Source organism: Phaseolus vulgaris, chromosome 5, assembly GCF_000499845.2.
Source record: "Phaseolus vulgaris cultivar G19833 chromosome 5, P. vulgaris v2.0, whole genome shotgun sequence".
Classification (NCBI taxonomy): domain Eukaryota; kingdom Viridiplantae; phylum Streptophyta; class Magnoliopsida; order Fabales; family Fabaceae; genus Phaseolus; species Phaseolus vulgaris.
In genome coordinates this window covers 33,166,174-33,179,734 of record NC_023755.2, presented here as the reverse complement: position 1 = coordinate 33,179,734, position 13,561 = coordinate 33,166,174, and the positions used below count along the sequence as shown (strand labels likewise).

The window sequence follows — 13,561 nt, the reverse complement described above, 5'->3', positions numbered from 1 at the left end:
AACATCAATCAGTATTGTGGTTTGAAGGAAAGAGATGCAGTGGCTATAGCCAATATCAATGTGATGATGAAGTCTGAAAAGTCACACTGCGAAGAACACTGTATGAACCCAGATCATGAAAAGTTGAATTTAGAAATGGAAGCACAACAAAACTTGTTATAGTTTTTGACATAAAAGAGAACACAAACACAAGTATTTGACAAATTCCTTTGAAGCAATAGGCGTGCCCCATCAGATGCTGCGTCTTTATATTTCGCATCATTTCAGGGTAACGTGCAGTGTTCTACTAAGATACCAAGCTCTTTCTCCCTTCAATATTTTCTTCATCTTTTCACTACAGGTAAGGTAGAAGCTATTTTTTCCTCATATATTCTCCACTATCTTTTCTATGTCATGAATTAAGAAATTGACCCCATAACTGGTAATTTTTTTCTGCATTACTGAAAAAATGTTCCCAGATTTTATCCAAACATACTCTAAATCGTTGCTCTCCCTTCATCAATCATCATTTCAAAGTTGAAGCTTGATAACGTAACTGATACAAGTAGCTAATCCCTGTTATCAGTTGTGTTATCTCTGCTATATATACCTCTGTTTTACATGTTTGAGTTTACTGAAATATATTCTTCTTCTTCTTCTAAATCTAACATGGTATTCAGAGCTACTTAGTCTCTTCCATGGCTTCTCCTCTCTTCCCCACCTTCCATTCTGAAAATTTTTCTCCTTCCTCTTCCTTTCTTCCTCACACTTTCAATTCACCAATCTCTCTCAAGTTAGATGACGATAATTTCTTTGTGGCAACAATAAATTCTTGCCACTTTTAAAGGACCGAAGCTCATCAGATTTTTGGAAGGCCAAGATCTACCAATCAAATATCTTACTCCCAAGGATGCTCTCACTAACAACATCAATTAAGAATATCTTAATATGAACAACAAAATCAGCTTCTTGTTGTTTGGCTATTAGCTTGCATGACCATGTCCATTCTTACTAAAATGGTTGGTCTTTCTTACTCCTCTAAGATTTTGGAGAAGTTGCGTGTTCATTATGTCTATTGAACCGAATCATCCTAAAGCGGTGGCAGCCAATTGTCAAAATTTAGTGCGTCACTATTGGTTAAAGTATCTGCGCTGCGCCGGAATTATTATATTCTACGTGTGGTGGAGTGTTCATAATGATCATAAAACAAATACGCATGCTTTGACTTAATTAGCAGTAGTACTTTCTATTGATTGATAATACCTGTAATATAAGATTAATGTTATTATTGATTTGAAAGCATGTGCTAGATTTTTTTAATTCTCAATATACTAAACTAGTCTATTTTTACTCAAAAAAAGGTGGTACCTAGGTGGCTTTGTGTAGTTTATCTTCAATAAGTCAAAAAGATTACATATGCACATTGAAGCCTTAAGGTAATGAATCTAATTTCTTGATTGAAGAGAAGCATCCGCAGACATGGTCAACGGTGAGATTTCAACACGGCTAGAGGTTTGTACCTGGATCTATCTATATTACTACAATTTTAACATAGAAACACAAAGTAATTCATCTTTAATCTTTCTGTGTTTGGCCTATTGAATAGGGAAAATATGTTGCAATAGTGGTTTGTTGGCTTCTCGGAAATGGATGTCTTTTTTCATGGAATAGTATGCTGACAATAGAAGATTACTACATTTACTTGTTTCCAGTGAGTGATGCATACATACTTTTATTCTTCATTATTCATTTTCATACAGATGAGGAGTAGTTTAACTTGTTATTCTCCTTGTGCAGAAATATCACCCCTCTAGGGTGCTTACACTTGTATATCAGCCATTTGCTGTTGGAACACTTGCAATACTAGCGTATAATGAGGCAAAAATCAATACACGAATTCGGAATATGTTTGGATATATACTTTTTTTCATTAGCACGTTGTTGGTGTTAATTGTAAGTCCTATTCATTAGTTTCAGAACTTGGATAATTGATTCCTCTAGGATGGTGTTGATTTATTTCCTTGCAATCTTCCATAGGTGAATTCAGCAACATCTGGTAAAGGAGGGCTTGGAATATTTATTGTTATATGTGCAATTAGTGGTGCTTTTGGAGTTGCAGATGCTCATGTTCAAGGTGGAATGGTGGGAGACCTTTCCTACATGCATCCAGAATTCATTCAGGTCGGCCTCTGTGATAGAATTATTGTGAAGTTATTAAAGATTCATTAAGCTCATGGATTTCTTTACTGTGGTTTTTTTGTTACAGTCATTCCTTGCTGGTTTGGCAGCATCCGGAGTATTAACCTCTGCTTTGAGGTTAATTACAAAAGCAGCATTTGATCATTCTAGTGACGGTCTCCGCAAAGGAGCAAGTATGTTCAACTCTCCAATACCTGAGAAAATCAATTTTTGTGTTTCTTTTTAATTCTAAATTGATGATTAATAAATAGTTCTATGGGTTATGTAATATAAAGACTACCATAGTCTCACTAATGTTTCTGCATTTGGCTACTTGATGTTTCACATTACAATGATTTTTTCTTGTGCACTTTTATTAATATCGTTATGCAGGTTTTTGTTACGAATAAGTGGAAATGGATACTTAATCTAATATTTCATTCCATGAACACAATTATGGTTATGTGATTTATTTAAGATTGATAGTAATTTTATCTGCATAGCAAAATAATTCCTTTCGTTTTAGTAAGACAATACTTCCCTTACTTTTTGGGTCCTCTGTCATTGCTTTTTAAGGTGGATTGTTATGATATACACTCTGCAAATGTTGGCTATTCTTCACTCTGTAGTGAAGTACATGGCTTGATGTAATCATCATTTTCAATTAGTTCCATTTCCTCTAATTCTCTCACTCTCTTTTATATTGAGTTCTACCTATGTTTTATAAAATTTGTCGTCGAAATATTTAGTACCGTGTGTTCTCACAATACAATGCGCATTATGAATTTGAAGTTACCTTGCTTATTAGACCAGCAATGTTAATTTCTTTGAACTCATCGAAGTTCAGTGACGGTGGTTCCATTCATGTTTGTCGTCATTGAACATATATAATTATATGATCATTGTTGTCTTCACCCCTCTTTAGTTACTGATCACTTGTCATGTTATAATGTTCATGCAGTTCTTTTTTTTGCCATATCAACATTCTTTGAGCTCCTCTGTGTTGTTCTCTATGCATTTATTTTTCCTAAACTACCAATTGTGAAGTACTACCGTTCAAAGGCAGCATCAGAAGGATCCAAAACTGTATCAGCAGACCTTGCAGCAGGTGGCATCCGGACATTACCTGGAACAGTACTGTGTTCTCTCATCCTTTTTACTTATCAATGCGTTCCAAAACTTTTTCTTTGGTAAAAACTCAGCTTATGCATTAAGGGTTTATTTTTTTCAGGACAAAGAAAATACAAAAGATCCAGAGCGGAAGGGAAACAAGCAATTGTTATTGGAAAACATTGATTATGCACTTGACATGTTCCTAATTTATCTGCTAACACTGTCTATTTTCCCTGGATTCCTCTCAGAAGATACTGGATCACATAGTTTGGGCACCTGGTATGTTCATTACCAAAAAGCTTCATTTGTGCTTTGATGTTCATTTCATGATAGGTGGTCATTGTGACTAGACACTAAACAATAGACCAAGATATGTACTCTGTGATTTTATATAACCGAATATAATAATGTAATAATTGATATGTCTGATTATTTCAGGTATGCTCTCGTCTTAATTGCCATGTATAATGTGAGTGATCTGATAGGAAGATACATTCCACTCCTGAAATGCTTGAAGTTGGAGTCGCGAAAGTTGATCACAGTAACTATTCTTAGCCGTTTCTTACTTGTTCCAGCTTTTTATTTCACTGCAAAGTATGGTGACCAAGGTTGGATGATAATGTTAACATCCTTCTTGGGGCTATCCAATGGTTATCTCACTGTCTGTGTCCTAACATCTGCACCAAAAGGTTACAAGGTGAGTGAGCTAAGCGTTAAATACAGGCACAAGACTTTGGTGTCTAGACTTCAAGTAGAGAGACATTAACATTTTCTGTGTTTACTTTTTGTAGGGTCCAGAACAAAATGCCTTGGGAAACATATTGGTGTTGTTTCTTCTTGGAGGTATTTTTGCAGGAGTAACACTTGACTGGCTATGGCTGATAGGTAAAGGATGGTGATATGATGAGACCCAATTCATGCCAGATTACAGGAATGGTTGTGAAGAGTTCATTCCTTGTAAAACATTACAAGTGTATACAGTTTATAGCCTGCTTTTGTAATATTGCAAACTAATGAATTGGTGGTTAATTCCGGTGTTTGATTCGTCATGAAGTAGTAATCACACCGGCATAATTATTTGGATACCCTCTTAGAAGTTAAAAAACTTATCAAAGAGGAATGATTAGATTACCAACCGTGTAACACCACTGCATACACAGTTTTCTCATTTTGAATTTCACAATAGAAATAGTATGTTCATTTGTCATCGTTTAAAGATGATTTCAGTTACCTCTCACATATAAGGTCTATTATTAAACCAGAAGAAATTATTTTACCTTGATATTCTTTTATTCTCTCACTCTATTTTTAAGAACATCATACTACTTTTTGTTTCATGTTAAGTGATCCATGAAAAAAAAGAGGAAAGAATAACTAGCAAAACAAGAAAGCATTAAAAAAAGGACAATTGCAAAATCGCCTCGTGGTGGTCACACTCGCACCATGAACAGACAAATATAGGTTAGAGTGACGGTACTTGCACGCAATTCTTAAAACAAATAGTGATGATGGTCTCATATCCCTTTATCCAATATTCCATTTTTTTTATCCTGATACTATTTTAATCTCTCACTTTTTTAATTACTTCATACTATTTTATTCCTAAAAGGAATGAAAAAATAAAGTGTGGAAAAGGACTAATAAAGAAGAAATATGTACAAAAAAATAATAGGGTGATAGGGACGAAAATTTACAGTGAGAAAGGACAAAACATTGGTTGCGTAATTTTGTCTAATAGCTTCACGTGACACCCAGATAGAGACTAGAAACAAAACCGGGCAAAGGAAGGTGTAATAGGACCCTCTCATCTCGCAATCAAGAACTGGACCCTTCAATCACAAAAAAACCAGAACCATGAGAAGCATAATCCAAAATATTCTCAACGGCGTAGATGAACCCTGGTTCGTCTCAAATTGCAGGGAATCAACGGCCAAGGGCATGTTGTCCTGGTCCGGACTACACTTGGATTCGTGTGGATGTGCACTGTACATCACAGCTCGCAACACCGCCGAAACGGTCGGTATGTACGCGGTTTTGTTCCTTCCTAGCAGCCACGTCAGCGCCATGAGTTGGCAGTCCCGGTCGAACATCTTCTTCGCTCTCTCACTCTCATCACTCTCCTTCTTACTCCCTTTTATCTGCCCCAAAATAAAACCAAACTTCAAAAAACTTATCAACAACCAAACATTGGCTCAACCTTATTACACAAACTAAAAGTTAATACTTCATGTTTTTCGACATCCATTCAGAGTAACCGTCAATGTAGCAGAGACACTCACATTTGCTGACACAGGAATTCATATATTATATTATTATAAATTATCAATCAAAATTTATGTAAATTAAATTATGATTGAATGTTTTCTTTCTCGATTTAAAAAAATTGTTTTTTATTTTCATAATTATAATCAAAATTAAATATTTAAAAAATTATTAAATTTATTTTTTTTAAATTATTTTAAAACTGTGTTGGACTTGTTATAGATTCAAGAATTACAAATGTTGTATGTGTCCGAGTAAATAAAGGGTAACAAATTATAATTATGTTCAAGATTGGTTGAGTTCATCCTGAAACTCATATATGATTCTTTATTCCTAAGAGAATGTGTTAAAAGATACATGTACATAACAACTTATAACAAGAAATTATAATTGGATGTAAACTTTATGACCAGTTTTTTAAAGTTGAGTTAGGTGTAAATGGCAGTACCTTCTAAGGTGGGCATGACATGAACCAAAACTCTACCTTACAATCACATGGCAATGTCATTTTCGCAGGTCAACCCAAAATTAATTAGAATTCAGATGAAAACAATTCAACGTTGCATTATGAGGTGATTTTAATCTTTATAAAGGAGATGAAAAACGTGTAACCTTTTGTAGGGCGCCGAGGCATTGCGTGCAGCCAGCGTAAGAAGCGTTACGGCAATTCTTTTCCAGGTTCCGTACAACGGCGGTGGGGGTGGCGTTCTGGGTGCCAGAGACGTTTTGAACCGCGGTGATGTTGAACGCGTTGGGGCAGCTGAGGGAGGTTATCTGGTGGAGTCTGATGCCGCAGAAGCAGAGAATGGCGTCGCAGGTGCCGTTGGGTTGTGGGATTCGGATGCTCCGATTTCTTAGTGAGTCTTGGAGCGAGTTGACGCAATTCTGGGAGTCGTCGGGCATCATGGGGAGGTCGGCGGAGGGAGGCTGGGCGGCGGCGGATACTTCGAGGGCTGTTCGGGCGTGGGCGGCGAAGAGCCAGGCGGCAAGGACTGGACAGCAGCGGCTGCGGTCGAGGGTGGTGCCGCAGGCATGGTTGACGCCGCCGAAGAGCTCGTTGGAGAGGTCGAGGCGGCAGATTTGGTAGCGGGTTTGGGTCGGGTATGCGGGGACGGTGTTGAACGACGGGAAGTCCCCAGGGTTCAGAGGTTGTGCTGCTGTGTAAGATACTGACACCAAGAAAACTACGCATCCCACAAAGGAACTCACAAATGATTGCATTTTCTTTGCCTTTCGACAATTGGAACTTCTTCTTTTACACTGTTTTGGCTATGATTTTTTATGCATCAAAGAAGAAGATAGAATGAAATGAAAGATTAGGGATATCATAAAAAAACCAAATACACTTCATCTTCTTATTATTATAAATACAATTAATCGTATTTATTTTATTATTTATGAAAAAATTATCTGACCATTGATACAAATACAAATCATCATTTTTTCAACCTTTTTCATTTTAATATAAAATTTATTAGTATTCTTTATTTTAATAGTTATTATAATATTTATTTTTTATTGTCATGGAAAAATAGTAGACACATGTTTAATGGTGTATGTTTCCGCCAGTTCTTTTCAACATGGTTTAAGTATTTTAAAAATTGAAAAAACTATCTACATCCATTTCTTTTTAAAATTGCGTTTACTATTACGAAGGATTAATTTATATAAATTTTATTATGGTTCTCTTTAAGAAAATAACTGAGAAAATGTTCATTTCAATTTGTCAAAGATTAAAATTGTGATGCGACGATAAAGAATATATTAAAAATAAATCAGTGTTCCTTAATATTTATTAAAAAAAATCCATTATAACTTATTTTTAAAGTAATTAAAAACATTAATATTCTATGACATCACAATTATCTTCAGTTAAATTTAGAGCTAGCATAACATAAGTCGTTATAAAATAAAATTTTCTTATGCACAAACTCTTTTAAAAAAATTATTTTTTATTCGTAAAAAATAATTAATATAAGTGTGATATTAGAGTTGTTACAACTCTCTTATAAAAGAATGTACAATTTGAATTTCTCGTATATTTTATTGATCAACATATCTCACTTTGATAAAGTTATTGATAGTGTAAATAATAATTTTTCGAAGATATATTATTTCGGTTAAATAAGAATTAGTGTAAATAAAAATGTAATAGTATTTTTGTAAATATTTGGCACATATTATATCGGTTGGATAGCTCAATCAGTGTAATATGTCTTGCTCATAGAAAAAAATATTTTAAAATTTTTATTTTTGGGATTACAAATAACACTGATTGGATAGAGGAACTGGTGTTATATGTTATTTTCAGATTAAAAATAATAATTTTTTTTAAAAATGACATATAACATCAGTTCCTCTATACAACCAATGTTATATGACATTCCCAGATTTTAAAAGAAATTGAAAAAAAATTAACTCTTGACACTACATATAACACCGGTTGGATAGAAAAATCAGTATTGTATGTAATCTCCATATTAAAAAGAAGTTTTAAAAATTTTAAAAATTACATATAACATCAGTTGGGCTACGCAACCGATGTTATTTTTCATTTTAAAGTAAAAAGAAAAGTTTAAGTTAATAAAAATATATATTACACCGGTTATTACTCATAATAGGTGTGATATATGTTTTTATCCTATTTTCTTGCTTTGCGCCCTCACTCTCCATTCGCGCTATTCTAAGTTTTCTTGCTCAAGAGTTCATGCCAACGTTGTTGCCACCACCGTTGCCTCCATCTCTCCCCTCGCCGCTTCTTTCTTATTTCGTTCTCTTCATCGTGAAAGCATCCACACCGAACGGGATTCTTCCGTTCACGCTTCTCTACTATTTTGTTGTCACTCTTGTCGCCACTCTTGTCGTCGTTGTCGCTACCTTTTTCACCGCTACATTGCCACCACAACTTCGTTCACGTTCAATCTACAGGTTAGTTTTTATTTTTAAATATTTTAATTTTAATTATTATTAGGTTTATAATTATTTATATAGATAATTAGTTTTATTATATTGTATTTGGAATATAATGTATTATGTTTTAAATTGGGTACTGTTATATATTGAACATTTTGGTATTGGGTCTAAGGGTGATTGACCATCGACAATGTTGAACGCTTTGGTATTAGGTTTAGGGTTTAGTGTGTGACTCTGGAGCACATATAACACCGGTTGGAAGGCACAACCGGTATTATAAGTGCCTTATAGAGCACATATTTTTTAATATTTTATTTAGATTTTGGTACATTTTACATAGCTGAGATCTACATCAGTGATGAAACCAATGTTATATGTCTCCAAGAACCGATGTTATATGCATTTTCTGCACTAGTGGATTCTCTTAGAGAAGCTTCTATAGATATAAAATAAATACATTGCACTTCTATCTACATTGTTAAAGTATTTTTTTTCCAAAAGACACTTCTAATGTTAGCGCTTATAGCAATGTTTACTATGTTAGCTTACATGTGAAGATGATATGTGTTCTTTAAAGTTGTACTTTATAATTCTACGCTTGACTGATTTGTCATGGATGGGAAGGGTTCGAAAGACTTCAAGTTATGAACAATGATTACATCATGTAATCACGTTAGTAATCCAAGGTACAACTTTGTTGTCCATTTTTTCATATGATGCCAACAATCGAGATAAATGTACATGTGTTGCAACTCAACATTTTTTATCTACGCACCAACTGATAAGTGTCAAACTTACTTGTGAAATTACTTTATTTAAACACTTAAGTTATAAATTAAATTAAATATTGGCAAAGATTGTCCCACTTAGAATTGTAGAATGATTGATTTTAGAAATTTCATGTGAATTTCTTAACCCATACTTAATTGAATTTTTGCAGCAAAAAGGAACAAGAGTAGGGGTGGCAAAGCGGGTCAGCCCGTCCCGCATTTTGGGTTGGCCCGTCCCGCAAAGTTATTGCTGGCTAGAATTCTCAACCTGCCCCGCATAAGAGCTGGCCCGCGGGTTTGCGGGCCAGCCCGCGTTCTTTTTTTTTAAAAATTAAATATTTTTTTTTTTACATTTTGTTCTTAAAAACTTGTCAAATTAAACTTATATATTTGTTACTATCAAACCTAAATTCTTTTTCTTCCTTTTCAAACATAATCAAACATCAAAACATTAAACATTAAGATAAATATCAAATATCACTATTCTTCCACTTCCAAAACATTAAAAATACCTAATTCCAAAACATTAAACATAAACATTAATTAAAAAAATTAAACATAAACATTATTGACGCGATTGTGTTGTGTTTCTTTCTTTGAAATTTTGTGAAAACCTAATTGCGTTGCCTTGCTGCTGCTAAGTGCCAATTTTTTTTTTCTTGCGGGTTAGCGGGTCAGCCCGCCCCGCCCCGCCCCGCTGCTGGCCCGCGCGGGTTGCGGGCTAATGCGGGTTAGCGGGTTGAAAAGGTCAGTCTGCCCCGCGTTTTTTAGCAGCGGGCCGCGGGCCAGCCCGCACAGCCCGCCCCGCTTTGCCATCCCTAAACAAGAGGTAGCAAAGCAAATTTGACCAGCGTAGGGATTTCTATTGACTATAGGAAGTTGGAGTAGAGCAAAATTAAGGCAGAAAGAACCTCAAAACTTCCCTTCAAAGTACTAAGCATGGGTAAAAGATGTTGAGCGAAATTCTTCCAAAAAAGGGTGCACTTGAAGCCTAAAATATGCTCAATGAGCCACATGAGCTCTAACATAAGGAAAACCTTATAGTGAAGAAAAGTCATGCACTAAGCATAACTATAGAAAAGCTCAATGCAAAGGAAACCTACAAATGAAGAATCCCAATTCGTCGAGTGGAGAACCCATATGGTGAACATATGAATTAAAATTGAGACTAACTAATTCAATAGTATAAATAGAAATAGTGCAAAAAGAGCATTTAACAACATCTATAGAACGTCAATTCAAGTGGGTGCATCATCTAATAAAACGCGATGACAATTTTGAAATTAACATGATCATATAGATTACAGTTCAAGGTAAAACCATTGTCTATTGTTCAAATTTTAGGCATAGACTACGGTTGTTCATATGAACTGTAGTCTATAAGCTTAGCATAGACTATGGTTTTGGAAAAAACATAACCTATTGTTCAAATTTTGGGATAGTCTACGGTTATTAGGTAAAATAGTTGTCTATGTGTTGGTTATTTTAATCCTGCTGAGCAGTGCACGCCTCATTACACATTCATTTTTGTTTTCTTCCTCGTGCTTCCTTTTTCCCTACATCGTCATTATTTCGTTTTCCCTTTCTCCATTGCTCTTCCATATTGCTTCTTTCTTGTGCTTCCATTTCTAGGGCTTCTCCACTGCATTTTGGTCTCCTCCATCTTGCTTGATATGAATCCAAATAGAAATGACAATAAAATTGGGAATTTAGGGTTACGCGGGAATAAATTCAAAACAGTAACAATAGAAACCTGGATAAAGGAAGGCGCCACAAACAAAGTTTGATAAGTCTAAGGATAATCGCCACAAGAATTAGTGGATTCTTGATAAGATCGCAAGATATAGGGAAAAACCCTAGCAGAGAAACACTCTCTAAAATTGTCAAAATATTCGTCCCCATTCTGAGTTTCAACAATGTATAAATTACAAAGGTCTTTTCTTGTTTGTAAGAAAATAAGGCGATACTACAATCCTTATATTTCAAGAATGATCATTTGTCCCAGTGGTTAGGTTGATACTTTGTACTTGGTCCTGAGTTCAAATCCTAACTCCAAATAAAATAATAATGTTATTTTATTTTAATATTCCAATCTTGTTGTGCGTGACCCTTAGGCTTGGATGTCCGCATCATTCCCTCCCTCTTGAAAAAGACTTGAAGTTAAATCCAAAGCTTCATCACCTGCAATAAAAGGAGACAAATCAGACACTTGGATTTTCTTTGTCTAGTTAACATTCTTTCCTCATGTGTACCCAAACCCCATCTCCAGGATCAAAGATTACTTTCTTTCTTCCTTTGTTAACTTGTTTAGAATAACCTTCACCTTTTTCTTCAACTTGTGCTTCAACATTTTTATGTTGCTTTCTCACATAGTCAACCTTAGCATGTGTATCTTTATGCTTTAAAATAGAAATGTTAGGCATAGTTAACAAATCTATTGGAGTTAAAGGATTTAATCCATACAAAATTTCAAATGGATCACAATTCGATGTGCTGTCAACAACCATATTGTAAGCAAACTCAATCTGATGTAAACATAATTCTTGGATAGCCATCACCTTTTCATAATCTACATGAACTCCTTTGGTACTTACCACAAAACACAAGAATGCAATTTGTTCAGTACAAAATGTGCATTTCTTGAGATTAGCATACAACTTTTCTGTTCTAAGAACATTTAAAACAACACACAAATGTTCCTCATGCAATTCCAAACTAGTGCTATAGATTAAGATGTCATCAAAATACACCACAAAAAATTTGCCCGAAAATTCTCTCAAAACATAGTTCATTAATCTCATAAAAGTGCTTGAGGAATTTGTTAGCCCAAATAGCAACACACGCCAATCATACAATCCATATTTTGTTGTAAAGACAGTTTTCCATCCATTCTCATTCCTAATCCTAATTTGATGGCAACCACTTCTTAAGTCAATTTTTGAAAATATACAACCACCATACAATTCATCCATTAAATCATCTAACCTGGGAATATGGTGTTTATACTTAATGGTAATGTTATTGAGTGCTCTGCAATCTGTGCACATCCTCCAATAACCATCATTTTTAGGCACCAAAATTACTGGAACAACACATGGGCTCATGGTCTCTTGTACCCATCCTTTGTTCATCAATTCTTTAACTTGAGTTTGGATTTCCTGCAAAACAGAATCAACACTAGGAAGAAAATTAATTTGGTTAGAATGGTCAGCAACCAAAGTGTTGTTTTTGCAATAAGGTAAATAAAGAGGTATGCTAGAAAGTAGCAACTTCTTCACTTCACATTCACTTTCAGTAATCCACTCATTTTTCTCTCATGTGTTTCTCTCTTTTTAAGTGTTTCACTCTTGCTCTGTTTAGGTGTTTCACTCATCTCTCTTTTCTCTCAATTTGATTTGATCTTCACACACCTCTCTAGGAGATAAGGGTTTGAGAATGATCTTCTTATTATTCTGCATGAAAGAGATTTTATTGGTGAAACCATCATGAATAGCCTTGGTGTCAAACTGCCACGGTCTCCCTAACAAAATGTGAGTTGCCTCCATTAGAACCACATCACACAAGACATTGTTATTATATTGTCCTATGGATAGGTGCACCTCCACTTGCTTACTCACTGTCATCTCTCCATCTTCACTAAGCCATTGAAGCTTGTATGGCCTTGGGTGCGGTTTTGTCTCCAAATTCAATTTGGTAACTAGTCTTGAGCTAGCTACATTGGTGCAACTTCCTCCTTCAACTATGAGTGAACATATTTTCCCTTGAATGAAACATCTAGTATGGAAAATATTTTCCCTTTGGGTTTGGTCCAAAGCTTGCATTTTGCTTCCCATAAGCCTTCAAATCATCAACAAATCACCCTCCAATGTATCCAACTCCACCTCTACCTTTTCCTTCTCTTCTTCACTTGAAGGTTCACTGACTATTTGTGTCTTTGATAAACTGATCATATTCTTTTCTTGTTGGACATTCTGAAGCATAATGTCCTCTTCCCAAGCATTTGAAACATTTTACCTCACTTGTTTTCCTTTTAGGTGGTGAGTTACTATATCTATGAGGTGACTTCCCACTTGAAGATGTGATTGAAATTGAGGGAACTCCTTTATCCTTCATCGCCTTATCCTTCCAATTGAAATTTTTATTATTGTTAGAACTCCTCATGATTCCCTTCCTCTTGAGTTGTTGTTCTACTTGGCTAGCTTGTGCAACAACTCTTTCATGTCAACATACTCTTGCAGCTCCACAACATCCCTAATATCATGATTCAATCCATTAAAAAATCTTGCCATGATTGCTTTGTTTTCTTCATTCTTTCCAGCTCTAATCATGGTCACCTCCATCTCTTT

The 13,561-nt window shown here is 35.0% G+C and overlaps 2 protein-coding genes across 4 annotated transcripts; one reads left to right on the top strand and one right to left on the bottom strand.

Annotated features, from left to right (window-relative positions):
- LOC137835501 (equilibrative nucleotide transporter 3-like) lies at positions 1 to 4,486 on the top strand. Of its 3 annotated transcripts, none has more exons than XM_068644037.1 (10): positions 1 to 340; positions 1,443 to 1,491; positions 1,586 to 1,690; positions 1,777 to 1,932; positions 2,017 to 2,160; positions 2,246 to 2,351; positions 3,119 to 3,291; positions 3,389 to 3,549; positions 3,709 to 3,967; positions 4,062 to 4,486. In XM_068644037.1, the coding sequence occupies exons 2-10, from the start codon at positions 1,459 to 1,461 to the stop codon at positions 4,167 to 4,169; spliced, it is 1,245 nt and encodes a 414-aa protein (XP_068500138.1). In that variant the 5' UTR covers positions 1 to 340; positions 1,443 to 1,458; the 3' UTR covers positions 4,170 to 4,486. The 3 variants fall into 3 exon arrangements, with proteins under 3 accessions (XP_068500138.1, XP_068500136.1, XP_068500137.1); XM_068644035.1 differs by having other exon boundaries at positions 1,341 to 1,491; XM_068644036.1 differs by having other exon boundaries at positions 46 to 268; positions 1,341 to 1,491.
- A 422-nt stretch (positions 4,487 to 4,908) lies between these two features.
- Positions 4,909 to 6,889, bottom strand: LOC137835502 (uncharacterized GPI-anchored protein At4g28100-like). The gene is made up of 2 exons (XM_068644038.1): positions 6,145 to 6,889; positions 4,909 to 5,408 (listed from the first exon to the last, which is right to left on the bottom strand). The coding sequence occupies exons 1-2, from the start codon at positions 6,751 to 6,753 to the stop codon at positions 5,106 to 5,108; spliced, it is 912 nt and encodes a 303-aa protein (XP_068500139.1). The 5' UTR covers positions 6,754 to 6,889; the 3' UTR covers positions 4,909 to 5,105.
- Positions 6,890 to 13,561: the final 6,672 nt, after the last annotated feature.